The sequence below is a fragment of the Tarenaya hassleriana genome, unplaced genomic scaffold, assembly GCF_000463585.1.
Source record: "Tarenaya hassleriana unplaced genomic scaffold, ASM46358v1 Cleome27, whole genome shotgun sequence".
Lineage (NCBI taxonomy): Eukaryota > Viridiplantae > Streptophyta > Magnoliopsida > Brassicales > Cleomaceae > Tarenaya > Tarenaya hassleriana.
In genome coordinates, this window is record NW_010965946.1 from 1,020,941 (window position 1) to 1,038,103 (window position 17,163).

Sequence of the window (17,163 nt, forward strand, 5' to 3'; positions counted from 1 at the left end):
TCCCCCCCCCCCCCCCCCAATTTTTTTTTTTGCTTCTGGGTTTGCGTATTTGAAGGCTGAATCGCTCTCAAATTCGTATTCTCACTGGTCGTGGTGGAGATCATCTTCGTTCATCGCAAAAGGTATATACATGTGTATATATATATATATTGAATTTGGGAGTCTGAATATTGGGTTTTCGTTTTTCTCCTTTTGTAGCTTCATGTGGTTCGGAATTTGTTGTCGGTGTCTTTTCGATTGCGCTGTTCGTGTTGTTTTTTTTTTCTGGCTCTGATTAGATGAAAAGCTTTGATTGTCCGAATTCATGGACTAAACGTCGTCTTGAAGCGTTTTGGCGAATGGAACACTGCTTAGAATCTGCAAGCTTCCCGTCTCGAAACTAATAGGAAGCTGAAATTCGCTATCAATTGAGGAGAGTTGGCAGCGTTTCTGGCGTTTATTTTGAGGATAGAGGATTAAACATTTTATTTTGTTTCGGATGGATAAGAATCGAGACATGATACGTGTGATTTGTTTTGTTTCTCTGTTGGAGCCTCAGTGTGTGGGTTCTGTTTGATCATTTTCAGACAGAATATGACTACATTAGATGTCACCAGAGCCGAGCTTGCCCTTATAGTTCTGTATCTGAACAAGGCAGAAGCAAGGGATAAGTTATGCAGGGCTATTCAGTATGGCTCGAAATTCTTGAGCGGCGGATTGCCCGGCACCGCCCAAAATGTCGACAAATCCACCAGTTTGGCCCGGAAAGTTTTCCGTCTTTTCAAGGTAGAGAGAAGAGAATGGCTTCAATGTTGCATTTTCCTTGTGTTATATGTGATTTTTTGTTGAACTGATTATGTGCTATTGATGTGCAGTTTGTCAATGATTTGCACGGTCTTATCAGCCCTGTGCCGAAAGGGACTCCTCTCCCTCTTGTTTTACTCGGCAAGGTTCACACAGATCCTTAGAATTAGCTCTCGATTACGTTTTCTGAACCAAGATTCTCCCTTTTTCTATCTGTGTTTGATCGATTACTATGATGCTTCCAGTCCAAGAATGCCCTGCTGTCTACCTTCTTGTTCCTCGATCAAATCGTCTGGCTTGGTAGATCAGGAATATATAAGGTGAAAAGATATGTCCTGTTCGTTACTCCAAAGTTCTCTGTTCTGAGAAGAACATTAGAATTGGCTTAAGATTCTTTGTCTCGTGACAGAACAAAGAACGAAGTGAACTGCTTGGACGCATATCACTTTTCTGCTGGATGGGATCCTCTGTCTGTACAACCTTGGTCGAGGTTAGTATCCTCAACAAGCGACAATTTCCATCTGTAGTTCTGTCCCTTAAAACATACATGTTTTCACGGCTTGCTTGTATGTAAAAAAACCCTATCAGATTGGTGAGCTTGGAAGGCTGTCTTCATCTATGAAGAAGATCGAAAAGGAACTCAAGGGCGGCGACAAGAATCAAGTAAGAATAGGACATTCTCCTCGCTAAAGCTCTTTCTATCTCCACACCACATAGTCTCAAGAACTCATTTCCAGTTTCACAATGCAATGCAGAACGAGCAGTACCGTGCAAAGCACCAAAAATCGAACGAGAGGACTCTGGCTCTGATTAAATCGGGCATGGACATTGTTGTTGCTGTTGGTCTGCTTCAGCTGGCTCCTAAGAAGGTCACTCCTCGTGTCACGGGCGCTTTCGGGTTTGTCACTTCCCTCATTTCATGTTATCAGGTACTCAAACTCGGAACCTTGCTCTCCCCTGTTCAAGTTTCACACGCTTTCCTCTCATCTATACGTGTAACGTTTGTCCACTATTCTTTTCAAATGTAAACAGCTGCTCCCGCCTCGCCCAAAGGCCAAGACACCCTGAAGCTGAAGAAGATGTGGGTTTGGTCTGAATAATTGGTTCGGAATTCATTACTCTGCAGTCTGCAAGCAAAACTTTTGCTGTGTAAGGTCGCCTCGGAACAGAAGTCTCTCCTCTCTGTTGGTCTTTTAGTAATTTGCTGCTGTTACACATCGTGATACACTTTTGCAGGAATGATAATAATAATAATAATAATAAAAGTATTTGATCATAAGATATGTTGATTTTGGCTTTCGAGACTGAATACCACCAAAAGCTCCGCACTTGATGAATGCCATCATTGATGCATTTGCGATTTGCCTGTGATAACGGGTTTTTCAATCGATATTTTGCGTGATTGAATAATTTGATAAAAAAAAAACCTTGAAAATAACTAACCCGAATCCATGCAACTGCTGCAGAACAAGCTGGGAAAACTGTATTAACAAACGGACCTTGTGGTGGCTACAGACAAAACCCCCCAACCATGAGAACATGTACAAGTTCCCAAGACAAAAAAAACCGTGTAGAAGTTCCATAGATCTTGGAGATCATCCGAACCCAAAACCCAATGGGATGATCTGACCCTTTTTCACCCTGAAAAGATTCTCATCCTTTACAAATAATACATCTCACTATCTACAAAACTGTTCTATGCCAAGAATCTCTTTTGCACCTTCAACCGGTAGCACCAAGACAGAATCTACACAAAGCCCACCTTTCGTGTGAGTGCAATCGATCTGGGACATCGAGAATTTGATCTTCGTTGACGAATCTGAATCTTCGACTATGAAATCTCCCACGTGATAGTGAACCCAGTTTCCATGATTGTTGCTAAGATAACATTGAGAAACTGCTTGTTGGCTGTCTGAAGTTGCAAGCTGGAACCTGACAGGTTTTACATCCCATCCGTGGATGTGTTCTGAGTTGCAGATCCTTCGCCCCAGTCTCTTTGATGTCCTGCCGAGCTGTATACGGAAGAAAAGGCTGTATGTTCCAGATGGAAACTGGATCTCAAACTCCCCTTCTACTTCAAACCACCATATTTGTTGAACATATGCAACTGACTGGAATCTGCACACAAACTATTCAAGTCTTTATACATACCAAAAGAAATCCAATAGTCTCCAAACTAACATGATCGTGATTACGTATTAACTTTGATATAATTACCATCTAAAGAATTTAGGACACATTTCAACCATTTTTGGAATGTCTTTACCAGACATTTCAAGAAAGAAACGCATGTTGACCATTAAGTTGTGAAAAAGGAAAAGAACCTAGATTCATCGGTTGGGATATGACTCCAGTATCTCCGATCATCAATCCCGGTGATCCTCAACGCCTTGGAAGAAATCGACAAACAAAGACGACCCGTGTTTTTATCTATCCATAATTCCTGCCAAAGATTCAAACTTCGTCAATTAAAATCTAAAACAGGAAGAAGAAAAGAGGACCTAGAGACAGAGAAAATGAATCAAAGTTTCAACCTTTGTGCCGCCGTCGAAGGGGATGGGCCGACAAAGCCTGGCGTAAAGATCTTTCTTCCTCAATTTCTTCAGAGTATTTTCGTCGAACACCTTCCGTGCAATCACTTTGTAATTCGGAGGCAATTTGGCCTCCCATATGAAATCGGCCGACGACGCGCGACGGAAGACCCTGTTGAGACGAGCCAATCGACAGATCTCCGGCGGGTCGAGCCGCATCATTATCAACGCCACACAATTCTCCGGCACATCGACCAGGCGAACACCGCCGCCGTTCCGACCAAACTCCGCCGAACCGCCCGAGATGTTCGCGCCCATCGCATCAACAACCCGAGCCCAGAAATGGAACCTCCGTATCAAGGGACGTCGACCAAAACCCTAAATATGAATCTCGATTGCATGGCCGCGGAGAATCGTCGATCTGTAGGGCTCCGAAAAAATCCCCAAAAAAAGAAAAGAAGGAAAAGGCGCAAAGGTCCGAACTTGGGTTTTCCTCCGGAAGAGATGATGTCTCGTACGTAGCCGAAGTACACACAACACATATATAATGGAAGCAGATAACCTAGGCTTCGTCCATCATACGATCACCCATTACGACAGCACGATTTGTGGAAATATTCAAAGTCAATTCCTCTAAAACTATATACATATATATATATACACACATATGAACAGTATATTTGTTGAGGGTGTAATTACTACAGTTACAATATAGTATTTTTCTTACCGAAAATTAAAAAATAAAATAAAATTTGTGGAGGCAAAGTGAAAGGCCCCGAATCGTGTCGGGGTAAAGACACGACAGATGGGGGAGCATTCGATTCAGAGACAAAGCAGAATGAGGTGGCCGAAAGTGGGATCTTATCCGCTCACTCAACAGTGTACATATATACGTATTCAATTTGCATATTATATCATTAGAAAATACGGAACTTTCTGCTGCATTTATTGATTTATTTTTTAAATGCGGAAAAAGGTAATAAGTGACGTGGAATATATTCAGCACACGTTATAAATAATTTTGCCTTTCGAGTTTGGTGAATCTTATACATCCGTTGTCGAGCCCACTTTATCCATTTTGTTTTGAGCAGAGTCCTTCGCATAAATTATATAAATGAATAGACGTGGTCGAATATATTAGATTTATTAATAAAATAAAGCAGTATAGTACCAAATAATTAATTAGAAGTCACAGGCGTCCACGTTATATATTTCTCATACGTAGAGAATACAAGCTTTAATCACATATTCAGTAATTTAACGAATTATATAATAATTGTGGTAATTAGCGGATAATATTATTGTGATGAATACACAATTAATTTTATAAAAAATAAAAGATGGTGATGACTGTCACTATATGTCTTGTTTAACCAGAATAAGAAAGATGCGTCCGCTTTTCGGCCGGTTTTGTTTTAAAAATAGTAAATAATTACAGACCCACCACATGCATCACTAGCAACTTTTTCTCTTCTATTATATTTGTATTATTATTATTTTGGTTAATATATTTAAATTTGATCCATATTTATTTTGTAAATACATTATTATTTTGTTTTATTTATTTTCTAAATACAATATTATCACTCGATATATATTTGTACTCTTTTATGATCATTTGAACGGTACGTATAACGCATAAACTCGTTCAATGATATCGCATGCCACATAAATTGTATCCATGCGGTCACATGTTACAGGTCCCTAACCTTTACACGACATCATCCATGAATCAGTCAATGTAAAACCATGTGTATAGTGTTAGTGTATATATATATATATATACACACACATTACATGTATGACGCATGTACATTATCTATACAACATTTAAAATTACACATTGGGACCTTTTAGGCATCGTAATCCAATAATCATTCAACGGTTCATTATAAAACACTGCATATAGTTCCAGTTCCACGTCATTAAGAATTTTAAATTGCATGTATGTATATGTGTATACATACGACTTGTCACCATTAGATTCCACATGTAATGGCTTTAATTTCGACATAAAACTATTTACATTTTCTATCAAGGACCGCGAATTAATTATAAGAAACAAATGGTATATGTTTAATATCCTCTAGAAAATAAACTAATAAACGAATGTTTTGCTAACATTATTGTGATACTATTTTTTTCCCCACCATATTTATAAATGTCATCATCATTACATGACCAGTTAGTTCTACATAATAATAAATAAAGAGAAAATTTACACCAGTATCCAAAAATGTCACGTCATTAGAAATCTATATCTTTTTTTTTCCTTCCTTTGCAAACTATACCTTTTATAAATTTTTGACAAAAATACCCTTACTTTATTGTATAATTTCAATATTGCCATTAAACATTTCAAAAAAATTACAGCATAAAAAATATATTTTATTCAGAAACTATGTTATCTCGAAAAACTGTTTTTTTCATCCGGAATAATTATTTTCCATATGTAAGAATCTGTTTTTATTTGGTTTAACTGTTTTTGTATACGAAAAAAATAAAATTTTTTTTATCAAGAAGAACTGTTTCTCGTCCGAAAAAATTATTTTTTCATTCGGGAAATACTTTTTTTTATCCGAAAGAAATATTTTTTATCCGAAAAAGTCTATTTTCGTTTGGGAGAATACTTTTTTTAGAGAATTGTTTTCATCGGGGAAAAAATGTTTTTTATATGAAAAACATTTTTTTTATACATGAGAATTATTTTTTATTTGGACAAAAAATATACACTCCCGAACGAAAAACAACTCCCTCGAAAAAACAGTTCTTTCGAACAAAAAAAACAAATTTTTCCGAACGAAAAACAGATTTTTCCGGACAAAAAAAATCATCCCGGACAAAAAACAGTTCTCCCGGGCAAAAAAAAATTCTTCCGGATAAAAACAAACTCTCCCGAACAAAAACAGTTATCCTGGACAAAAAACAGACTCTCACGGACGAAAAACAGTTCTCCCGGACAAAAAAAAGACTCTCCCGGACGAAAAAACAGTTCTCCCGGATAAAAAACAGACTCTCCTGGATGGAAAACAGTTCTCCCGGATAAAAACAGTCTCTCCCGCATGAAAAACAGCTTTCCCGAATTACACAGTTTACAAAAAAATCTGCTTTTTATATTGCATATTTTTTAGGACGCTAAATGACAATATTGAAATTATACGATAGTTTTGTCAAAAAATTATAAAAAGATATAGTTTGCAAAGGTCATAACTATTTTGTCATACTTTGCAAAATACAACATTTTTTTGTCACACTTAACCAAGAACTCCATAAATAAAATAGAAAGGCGACCAAATAAATTGATAGTATCTGATAGAATTAATTTCGATTAGTGGTGTTGGCGTTGCATATATTTGTTAATATGTGTGTATATATAGGCGGGTTCTTTTGACAAGTGAAAGAAATCGAATCCAGGAAGACGACATCTGCCCTTCTTGTCGGACACGTCAGCTTTTATCCACTTTGCTTACGTGGTAACCAATCACAACTAAATTTTAGTTCTCCGCACAGTTTTGCTTACGTGGAGACAAATCAGTGGCTACCATCCTCCACGTCATCCACTTAAGCCCGTCCCAATCATATATTTCCTACCTTTTTATAGCCAGAATTATTATTATTATTATTTAAATTCGATCATTATCCGATTTAATAGTTCCAATATTTATTTTTTCATATATCAGTGTAAATAAAACATTGATTGTGTTATCATAAGACCGAGAACAATTGAGTACTTTATCAACTTATAAATGACGTGTTACAATGGAAAAAAAATTCAGAATCTGTTATAGAAAACTAGTTTTATTTATTACAGCAAATAAATATACGACATATACATATAAAGGTTATAATCGAAACCTAATATTTATACCTTTTTTTTTGTCGCAGTTTAGGACGAAGCATGTTGGAACATAATTTAAATAACGGATTATCAAATATAATGTTACAGTTAATGGATGTGAGAGAGATTACCCCTCATATTTTATTTAATGTTTGGTTGAATATTGAAGTTGAAATAACGATGGATGGCAACGGATTACATTTATCAATGATATATTCGATTGGAAGCTTGAGAACGACGTCGTATCTAAAAGCGAAATAGGGAATAGTTCCGTTGATTCTGTTCTTGTTTTCCAATAAATGAGTTATGTTTGGTGAACAAAAAATCATTGGACCAACATATAAAATTAACTATTACAGCATCAAAATCATCGACTTTAACATCGTTTTAATTTCAACTTTATTAAAGATCGTTGTTCGAATGAATTATTCGTTTTCACTCATTTTGATCTTGAATTAGTTCTTTCGGAATTTGAAATAATTTTAAATCATTTCTAATAAGACATTTCTAAATAAACTTAAGGTTAACTATTATAGCAATACTTCCATAAACTTATAAAAGGTCTGACTTCGGCGTTTGGAAGCTTAGAACCATTTGGGAAAATATTAACGGGCTTAATGGGCCAGAGTCCTGAACGACAAATTGGGTTTTTCTTCGGCCCAGCATCTAATATATCAACTTCATCTTTTGTTTGGATCAATAAATGGTTTCGATTGTTTTAGAAATTGTAAGCGTTGGGCAACTTCATCTTTTGTGTATTATTATTATATATTATAATGAAACAATCACTCAAATGATTTGCCCTTTTTTCCGGTGGTGGGTCGAAAAGATTAATCAATCGACAGATAGAGTTGATATTTTTATCAGGGGATGGAAGTTTGGATTCCGCCGGATATGGAATACGGACCATGTAATCAATCATATAATCACGTGGGCGTTGATCATTGTATATCCCCCAACAAGTAACCATATATATATAAATTAATTAATGATATCTTACGGGATATTATGTAATTCACCCAAAACCCAAATAAAATAAAATAAAAAACGGGGTGGGGACAGATACGGCAGAAGGGGCAAGACCGTAAATAAAGAGGCGAGTGGACTTTTTGGCACAAATCAGAGTGGAGAGTCAATCGGCCTTTTCTGGAAGTATTCATTTGTAAGGCTTCGATGACTCCACATCTCCTTCCTTCCCTTTCTATCCTCTCTCTCTCTCTCTCTCTCTCTCTCTCCGTGAGAACAAATCTGGAAACGCCTTCCGTCGTTTCCTTTGGCTTGTCTCTCTCTCTCTTTCTCTCTCAGTCTCCCATTCATGGACATGCACCGAAGCGACAAGCCTCTGCGGTTAGGGCTTTTTTCCCGTTTCCCTCTGGTCTAGACACAACTGAGAGGTGGTGGTGGAGAGAGTGGGGTCCGGTTTCTTCGTTGCCTCCTTCCCTCGTCCCTGCCAGGTTTCTAGAGATTCTCTGGACTCTGGGTAAATACCATTTTTCTTCCTTCACCTTCGATTTCATGAGTTTCAGCGGATTCCTCGATGGTTTCTCAGGCGGCGGCGCCAGGCTCCTTCCCCACATCTCGTACGGCAACCACTTGTCTCCTTCAGCGGCCGGTGCTATTGCTCCCCCCCAACCGTGGTGATCTTGTCCCTCCTCTCGCCAAGTCCATGTTCTCCTCTCCCGGCCTCTCCCTTGGCCTCGTACGGCTTCTCTCTCTCTTCTCTCCTCTTTTGCCTTCTCTTTATGGGGTTTTTGTTTTCTGAAAATCGCCGCAGCAAATGAACGTAGAAAACAACGGAGCGGTGGCGAGAGGGAGCGAGAGTATCGAGGTGAGTGCAATTAGGCGGAGTAGAGAAGAGGAACCGGAGAGTAGATCTGGCAGCGATAATGCCGAAGGATTCTCCGGCGACGACCATGATGCCGCCGATAGGCCTCCCCGGAAGAAGAGATACCACCGACACACTCCCCAGCAAATACAAGAACTCGAATCGTACCCACTTCTGTTTTTTTTTTAACTCTAACAATCATGATTGTTTGTTTGGTCTATTGATTCGTCTTCTCACAATTTTTTGGTTAATGGGTGTTTTAGGGTTTTCAAGGAGTGCCCTCACCCCGATGAGAAACAGCGGCTCGAACTCAGCCGTCGGCTTAGCTTGGACCCTCGACAGATCAAATTCTGGTTCCAGAACCGCCGCACCCAGATGAAGGTTCGGTCCCGTGCATCTGGTTGCTTGTGTTTTTTTTTTCTTTTTTGGTTTCTGATTTTGATTGCTGGTTTTTCGGCAGACACAACTGGAGCGCCACGAGAACTCTTTGTTGCGTCATGAAAACGACAAGCTCCGGTCGGAGAACATGTCGATACGCGAGGCCATGAGGAACCCAATATGCGGCAATTGCGGCGGACCCGCCGTGCTCGGCGAAGTGTGCCTCGAGGAACAACATCTCAGAATCGAGAATGCTCGCCTCAAAGACGAACTCGACCGCGTCTGTGCCTTAGCCGGAAAATTCCTCGGCCGTCCCATTCCATCCGTCTCCGCCTCACATCCCTTGCCCGACTCCGCTCTCGAGCTCGGTGTCGGCTCAAACGCCGGTTTCAGCCTCGCCGCTAACGCTGGATTTGAGATTTCGGTCCCCGGCGCCAGCTTGGCTCCGGTGACCCGACCGCCGTCGGCTAATGCCGTGAATGTCACTGGACTGGAACATAGACCGATGTATCTGGAGCTGGCATTATCCGCCATGGACGAGCTTGTGAAGATGGCGCAAGCGCGAGAGCCACTTTGGGTGAGAAGCTCCGAGTGCGGACGCGAAGTGCTTAACCGCGATGAGTACGACAGGACTTTCTCGTCTTGTGTCGGACCGAAACGAGAAGGGTTCGTGTTGGAAGCTTCTAGAGAGGTCGGGATGGTCATCATCAACAGCTTGGCCCTCGTCGAGACCTTGATGGACTCGGTCTGTACTCCATTAACATGAAATGCTCCGATTGTTCTATTTTTTCACATTTGACACAACAAAAGTTTGATTATTTACCCGCTTATAATATTTATTCATTTGGTAGGAACGATGGGCAGATATGTTTCCGTGTATGATTGCAAGAACTTCGACCACAGAAATCATCTCTAGCGGCGTGGGAGGGACACGAAGCGGCGCTCTTCAGCTGGTATATATGCGTAGCTGTTACATTGCGTTTCACTCGAGATCGGAGATTTTTGTTCATATGCAAATGCAACATATGGGGAAGGACCCGACATGACACTTTCTCCTTTGTTTGGTCGGGGTGTGTATAGATGCAAGCGGAGCTTCAGCTGCTGTCCCCACTCGTGCCAGCTCGACGAGTGAGCTTCCTGCGGTTCTGCAAGCAGCAGGCGGAGGGTGTGTGGGCAGTGGTGGACGTCTCCATCGATGGTGCCATAAGAGACAGCTCGGCCGCAACCGTGTCCGGGTCGCCTAGCTGCAGAAGGCTTCCTTCCGGTTGCCTTGTTCAAGACATGCCCAATGGCTACTCCAAGGTATGATTTTTTACCGCCATCCCAAAGTAAAAATATTATTTTTTTACATGAGAATAAAGGGGAGAGAGAGGAGAGAAAATCATGGGGTGGGTTTTGTTTTGTTGCACAACAAAGGAGTTGGTCGTCTCACGGATCTCACGAAGCTTTTGTCATGTCCTAATGCTGACTTTCCCATAGGTGCCTTTTTTGGTTGATTACACTTTCGATGGTACTTTCTATTTGACTGTAAAGCATTCACGCTGTTCACATCCCTCGATGTTCCAACCGCACTCCCCGTTGACCGTCTTTTAGTGCACTTTACTCTATGATACTAAGCTAAGCTCCTCGTTCTGTCCGAAAATCTTTTAAAAAAATATTGAGAGAATCTAAGAGGTTCTGTATGGATGTCTGAATCTGATGGGGTTGGGGTTTAGTTTAATCGAAATTTCATAGAATAGAACGCCGGGAAGATTACATTATTTTAATGCATAGAATAGAAGCATCTAAATCTCACATATGCCTACGCCCACATTAAATTTCATGTCGTTTCTTGTATATATATATATATATATATAAGTTAAGATGCCAACGATCCTTGGGTTAATATAATCTAAATTGGATTTTGTGTTCTCTCTCTTCTAAAAAAAACCAAGAAATGAAATGTTGTTTTTGCAGGTGACGTGGGTGGAGCATGCGGAGTACGACGAGAGCCAGATTCACCACACGTACCGCCCCTTAGTCAGATGCGGCTTGGCGTTTGGAGCGCACCGGTGGGTGACCTCTCTCCAACGCCAGTGCGAGTTCCTCACCATCCTCATGTCCTCCTCCCCAGACCATTCTCGTAATAACTTCTCCCCTTTCATAGTTTCTCAATAACCATACGGTCATTTTATAACTAATGGACCATATCTGCGGAGGAAAGCAGCCATAAGCTCAAGCGGGAGGAAGAGCATGCTGAAGCTGGCGCAGAGGATGACGGACAACTTCTGCGGCGGCGTGTGCGCGTCTTCGGCTCAGAAATGGAGCCAACTGAACGTGGGGAACATCGACGAGGACGTGAGGATAATGACGAGGAAGAGTGTGGACGACCCCGGCGAGCCTCCGGGTATCGTCCTGAGCGCCGCCACGTCCGTGTGGCTGCCCGAGACGGCGCCTCGGAGGCTCTTCGACTTCCTAAGGGACGAGCGGCTAAGGTCCGAGTGGGATATATTATCAAACGGTGGCCCCATGCAGGAGATGGCCCACATTGCCAAGGGCCAAGACCACTCCAACTGCGTCTCCCTCCTCCGCGTCAGTGTAAGCACTCATCTCCCATCATGTGTATATATATATATATATCATAATCATTATGATGATTTCTGTCTATATAGCTATACAGTATCTATGTTGGGTGTGGAAATGACGTGTGTGACACAGAGTCCTATGAATCTTGTCGTCCTGTATGATTGGAAAAGGACAAAGTAGAAGGACGTGTCTTTTTTTTTGGAAAAAAAAAAATAGTCAAAATAAATAGGACATTTCCGACCTTTTTACTCGCTTTTTTGGCTCTGACCTTTTTTTTAAAAAAATAAATCTTTCTCTCTGCATTATTGTTCCTCGAGATTAAATCGTGTATTGCCCAATTTGCCCCTGTGGGGATTCCAGGCGATGAATGCGAACGAGAGCAGCATGCTGATACTGCAGGAGACGTCCATAGACCCGGCCGGGGCTCTTGTGGTGTACGCACCCGTCGACATCCCGGCCATGCACGTCGTCATGAACGGCGGGGACTCTGCCTACGTGGCGTTGCTCCCCTCCGGCTTCGCCATCCTACCCGACAGCGGCGCCGGACGAACGGACGGCGAAGGAGGGTCGTTACTGACGGTGGCCTTCCAGATACTGGTGAACAGTTTGCCGACGGCAAAGCTGACGGTGGAGTCAGTGGACACCGTTAACAACCTGATATCGTGCACCGTCCAGAAGATCAGAGCGGCTCTTAGCTGCTGAAAACGGGGTTTCTTGAGTCAAGAACGAACCGGCGAACGGTGTTGATGGTTCGGGTATTGACTCGACAAATGTATATTTGATTTTTGGGGAATGATTTTTATGTCGAAATCATTCGGAGATATGAGAATGGTGATTTAGAGAAATGAGGGCATACATGCAATTGTAATCCCTATGCATGGCATTACAATTCGTTGAAATATCGATGTGTTATCTAGGAGTTTAATCTATTCGACTAATTATATAGATAATTAAATACTTATCATATTTTTATTATGTCTCTATTCATTTGTATTGTTTTTCTTAATAACAGAAGGTTTCACAAGTTCGGTACATACAAAAAAATATTTTGTGGGAGGATACAAAACGTTCGGTTCCAATTTAATACGGTAGTTTTGGACCATTTTTTTTTTACCAAACCAAAATAAAAATAAAGCAACTCTTTCGATGATGCACATTAGTTTAATTAATCGGCCCACGTGTTAATTACGCTATGTTTAATTGTTATACATGTGTAAAATTTGGATGACATATATGACACGTGGATGAGCCTACTTGCTGTACGATAAGCCCAATATCTAAGTATGATACTCTAAATTCACTCAAGGCCCAATATGATATCCATTTGTTGTTATTTCACTGAATCACAACGTACCATTGTCTCACCATCGGTCAAATGAATCAAATCATTACATTTTTCCTTTACTTTATGTGGGAATGTAACAATATATATATATATTCATATATATAAATCGTTATCTGTACATGTGAACATGATAATATAGAATTTCTTCCGCACGAAATAAATGCTTTTTTTTTGGGTAATATAATCTTTTGTTGCATGTAACTAAATGAAAGAAATGACAAAATCCATTAAGAAAAGAAATTATAAAATAATAAAACGGCGGAAAGAAGGGTCAAACGAACAGTCAAATTTCCGAATATTCCGCGCGCGTCGATCTAGATTCTCATCTAGAATCCCTCGGCTTCGTAAAAACCCCGAATTGTCTAGGCTATATTAGTAATTTCGTAAGGTTGGTTCAGGAGATTATATCTCTGCCGTCGGATATTGTATAGGATCAGCAATCGACGGTCGTAATTTATAGTTGACGTTTGTACGGAAATTAAGGCTCAGTATGATTGGGTGCTTTGACCACGACGTATCCAAGCGAGTCTGGTTCAGCTGTTTCCAGAGAGACAGATATATATATAGACGTATATGTGTATATATAGATAGAGAGAGAGGGGGAGCCTCTGTAGAGAGAGAGGGAGTATCTGTAGAGAGAGAGAGAGGTACTGTTCTTGTCGATTTCGTTTCTCTGTTTCTGGATTTGACAACGGAGGAGGAGAAGGGGGGAGAGAGAAACTCGAGCTCGCCTGTCTCTCTCTCTCTCCTCTTCTCGTGAGGTTGATTCTGATACCGGTTTAAGTTTTTTTTCCCAGAAAATCAATGGTCTTTTGAAATCTGCAACGATGAATGTGTTGCGTAGGCTGAAGAGCTTTGCCTCTGGGCGTACCTCCGATTCTTCTGATCTCGTAAGTTCCAATTTCCAAATTCTGCGAAAATGGATTCTTTTTCTTGCATTGCAAGGCAGATACATTGCTGGGTTCTCGAGCATTCCGTGTAAAAATTTGATTAATCTCTCGTTCCCAGACAGGGGATGCCGGACCGACAAGACCGGATATCGATCAAGATCGCCAAGTATCAGCATCTACAGCAGACACGACGTCGTCCGAGAGAAATGCCGAGAAAACGCGAGAAACTGCTGCCCCCGCAGAAAATTCGGGCTGCAAGGTGGGGGTCCTCTCGCTCTCTGCTTCTGAAAATTTTGAACGTCTTCTATACATTCACGTGCATATATGTGTAAGAAACAGCTTTTGTCTGAGAGAGATTTCTTCATGGCGATACACAGGATAACAAGGACAGTGGCGTCATCAAGGGCAATGGGGCAGAATCTGGGAGGATTATTACAGTGAGAAAGAAGGGTCTGAATGGTCAGCGAGACCAGGTGATTGATTGATTATATCTTGTTTACCCATTTCATGATCTGTGACATGATTCTGTTTTCGTCAACTGATCTTCCTGATGATTGTTCTAACAATGTTGCTTCCAGACCTTCTCTTACAGATCTGAACATGTTGTTGGCACTGGTTCCTTCGGCGTTGTTTTCCAGGTAGTACAGAACCAGTTACCAAGATTATTAAGGCAGACATATCTATACACATGCATACATACATATATATGTGTGTGTGTTATTTCATTGGCGTTTTGAGTGGGCATTGGGCGACGATGATGCAGGCAAAGTGGCTGGAGATGGGAGAAAGAGTAGCTATCAAGAAGGTGTTGCAGGACAATAGATACAAAAACAGAGAACTTCAGATAATGAGAATGCTGCATCATTCCAACATCGTCGAGCTTAAGAATTCGTTCTTCTCGACCACAGAGAAAGGCGAGCTTTACCTTAACCTCGTTCTCGAATACGTACCCGAGACTGTGTACCGAGCCTCGAGGCACTACACCAAGATGAACCATCACATGCCTTTGATTTTTGTCAAGCTCTACACTTATCAGGTGAAGTTGGAAGCTTTTGAAATAAAAAAAAAATGTCTCCCAAGAGTTTTCTTGTGTGATTCTTATGCTTTTTGCCCTTTTAACCAGATTTGTCGCGCTTTGAACTATATGCACCGAGTAGTCGGAGTTTGCCACCGCGACATCAAGCCGCAAAATCTATTGGTTAGCACTTGAAACTTGGAGGGTAATTCTCGCTCTTCGTTAACTCGGGTGATCCCTTTGCATTGTGCAGGTCAATCCTCATACCCATCAGCTAAAGATATGTGACTTCGGGAGCGCGAAGATATTGGTACGTCTCTCTCTCTCTCTGTCTTTACAGAGATTTAGATTCACTGGTGGGTGATAAAGGGGTTAAGTTCATGATGTAATCTTGTCATAAGGTTCCAGGAGAACCGAACATATCGTACATATGTTCGCGTTACTACAGAGCTCCAGAGCTCATCTTTGGAGCAACAGAGTACACGACTACGATAGATATGTGGTCTGCAGGTTGTGTAATGGGCGAGCTACTACTTGGACAGGTGAAAAACCCTTTTCATGGATTCACTTTCACCTCCGTTTTGCTCTGTTTCTTGAATGTTAATCTTTATCTGCACCTTGATAATGTCCGTAGCCTCTGTTCCCCGGTGAGAGCAACGTCGATCAGTTGGTGGAGATCATTAAGGTAACTTTGCTGTCGCCTTGGTGTTTATACCGATCTTCTCGGGATTTGATCTTTCTTTTTTGGGTGCAAATCTCAGATATTGGGGGCACCGACCAGAGAAGAGATAAGGCACATGAATCCTCGTTACAATGACTTTAAGTTCCCTCAACTGAAAGCTCAACCGTGGCACAAGGTAAAGTTCCAAAGAACGATGATGGGTTTATCGTCATTTGATTTTAAAGACATTTTTCTTGATCTTAAGTTCCATGTTCACCAGATCTTTCTCAGGCAGTTGCCGCCAGAAGCAGTGGATCTTGCTTCGAGACTGCTGCAGTATTCACCAAACATAAGATGCACAGCAGTAAGATATTACAGTCTTCAGTTAATGTCATTGTCTGAAGCCTTCTCTGTCTGAAAATGGATCCTGGTTTTCAGTTGGAAGCATGCGCTCACCCGTTCTTTGATGATCTGAGAGACCCGAGGGCTTGTTTGCCAAACGGCCGAGCCATGCCTCCATTGTTTGATTTCACAGCTCAAGGTTAGTTAGTTAAGTTTTCACTGTATATATATAAGCTTCTCTTCACCAAAAAACTGAAATGGAATCTTGCAGAACTGGAAGGCGCATCTGTTGAATTGCGTCAACGACTAATCCCTGAGCATGCAAAGGAACGAACAAGTTTCGGGTAAAGATTCAGGATTCGGACAGTGAAACGAGAAAGCTCTCTTCCTCTTTAGTTCCCAGCCTCTTGGAGAACTGATAGCTTCTATGGTTTTTTATACGCTTAAGATTTTAAGGTTTTGTTGCTGTAAGATTCCTTGTCCTCCTCAATGTGAAATTATCTGTATAAGGTGGAAAACGTTATTGCTACGAGATTTCTGCATGTGTATATACATATACATATATATACATATCAATTTTTTTTCTGATAATAAACCCCACAGGATGATTTTGATGACTTTTTTTTTTTAAAGTGGAAAATTTCAAACTAGAATTGGATAAAAAATGTTTTTTTTTTTATAAAAATATCAGTATTTCTATTAATAGAAAAAACGAATTAAATAAGAAAAAAAATCGTTATAAATCTTTCTAGAAGCTAAATATCCAAACCCAAATATAATTATTCTGAACCCAAAACGAAGCAATAATATTTTTTCCTCGTTTTTCCGGTCAATAGTTTATTTTACTAATTAAGTAGAATATCAATTTATTAACCATTGAAATAAAAATATAGAATAGTGGAAGAAACAAAGGAAATTTTATTTGGATATAATAATCATAATGCGTTTAACGGAGATTGCATAATTCTCCCAAGTCGTTGCCGAAGACGA

At 40.6% G+C, this 17,163-nt stretch overlaps 4 protein-coding genes across 5 annotated transcripts; 3 read left to right on the top strand and 1 right to left on the bottom strand.

The window, feature by feature from the left end:
• The first annotated feature begins 27 nt into the window (after positions 1-27).
• Positions 28-2,066, top strand: LOC104817270 (peroxisomal membrane protein 11D). 2 transcript variants are annotated; one of them, XM_010546384.1, is made up of 8 exons: positions 28-122; positions 567-765; positions 855-929; positions 1,029-1,103; positions 1,193-1,273; positions 1,372-1,446; positions 1,521-1,712; positions 1,816-2,066. In XM_010546384.1, the coding sequence occupies exons 2-8, from the start codon at positions 574-576 to the stop codon at positions 1,849-1,851; spliced, it is 726 nt and encodes a 241-aa protein (XP_010544686.1). In that variant the 5' UTR covers positions 28-122; positions 567-573; the 3' UTR covers positions 1,852-2,066. The 2 variants fall into 2 exon arrangements, with proteins under 2 accessions (XP_010544686.1, XP_010544687.1); XM_010546385.1 differs by having other exon boundaries at positions 1,539-1,712.
• A 163-nt stretch (positions 2,067-2,229) lies between these two features.
• On the bottom strand, positions 2,230-3,961 carry LOC104817271 (F-box protein PP2-A13-like). The gene is made up of 3 exons (XM_010546386.2): positions 3,318-3,961; positions 3,108-3,226; positions 2,230-2,901 (listed from the first exon to the last, which is right to left on the bottom strand). The coding sequence occupies exons 1-3, from the start codon at positions 3,630-3,632 to the stop codon at positions 2,463-2,465; spliced, it is 873 nt and encodes a 290-aa protein (XP_010544688.1). The 5' UTR covers positions 3,633-3,961; the 3' UTR covers positions 2,230-2,462.
• Positions 3,962-8,667: 4,706 nt separating this feature from the next.
• On the top strand, positions 8,668-12,849 carry LOC104817272 (homeobox-leucine zipper protein HDG1). Its single transcript, XM_019202969.1, is given in 10 exon segments — positions 8,668-8,787; positions 8,789-8,851; positions 8,927-9,141; positions 9,241-9,358; positions 9,438-10,100; positions 10,207-10,308; positions 10,436-10,657; positions 11,312-11,477; positions 11,562-11,932; positions 12,281-12,849. Coding segments are annotated over 10 exon segments (2,382 nt in total). The 3' UTR covers positions 12,623-12,849.
• Positions 12,850-13,870: 1,021 nt separating this feature from the next.
• LOC104817274 (shaggy-related protein kinase beta) lies at positions 13,871-16,702 on the top strand. Its single transcript, XM_010546389.1, has 14 exons — positions 13,871-13,912; positions 14,063-14,155; positions 14,274-14,414; positions 14,533-14,628; positions 14,734-14,793; positions 14,919-15,191; positions 15,279-15,353; positions 15,424-15,480; positions 15,572-15,712; positions 15,805-15,855; positions 15,932-16,027; positions 16,112-16,195; positions 16,270-16,372; positions 16,445-16,702. Exons 2-14 carry the CDS (start codon positions 14,093-14,095, stop codon positions 16,519-16,521), a joined length of 1,317 nt encoding a protein of 438 aa, XP_010544691.1. The 5' UTR covers positions 13,871-13,912; positions 14,063-14,092; the 3' UTR covers positions 16,522-16,702.
• Positions 16,703-17,163: the final 461 nt, after the last annotated feature.

Bases quoted from the DNA above. Each gene is read 5' to 3' on its own strand.
- LOC104817270 (XM_010546384.1), top strand. From the start codon at position 574: ATGACTACATTAGATGTCACCAGAGCCGAGCTTGCCCTTATAGTTCTG. The intron at 1,274-1,371 runs GTTAGTATCCTC...AAACCCTATCAG, and splicing joins TCTGTACAACCTTGGTCGAG to ATTGGTGAGCTTGGAAGGCT. The intron at 1,447-1,520 runs GTAAGAATAGGA...ACTCATTTCCAG, and splicing joins AGGGCGGCGACAAGAATCAA to TTTCACAATGCAATGCAGAA.
- LOC104817271 (XM_010546386.2), bottom strand. From the start codon at position 3,632: ATGGGCGCGAACATCTCGGGCGGTTCGGCGGAGTTTGGTCGGAACGGC. The intron at 3,227-3,317 runs GTTGAAACTTTG...AATCTTTGGCAG, and splicing joins CCTTCGACGGCGGCACAAAG to GAATTATGGATAGATAAAAA. The intron at 2,902-3,107 runs GTTCTTTTCCTT...GTTTGTGTGCAG, and splicing joins ATCCCAACCGATGAATCTAG to ATTCCAGTCAGTTGCATATG.
- LOC104817274 (XM_010546389.1), top strand. From the start codon at position 14,093: ATGAATGTGTTGCGTAGGCTGAAGAGCTTTGCCTCTGGGCGTACCTCC. The intron at 14,415-14,532 runs GTGGGGGTCCTC...GGCGATACACAG, and splicing joins CAGAAAATTCGGGCTGCAAG to GATAACAAGGACAGTGGCGT. The intron at 16,028-16,111 runs GTAAAGTTCCAA...CATGTTCACCAG, and splicing joins AAGCTCAACCGTGGCACAAG to ATCTTTCTCAGGCAGTTGCC.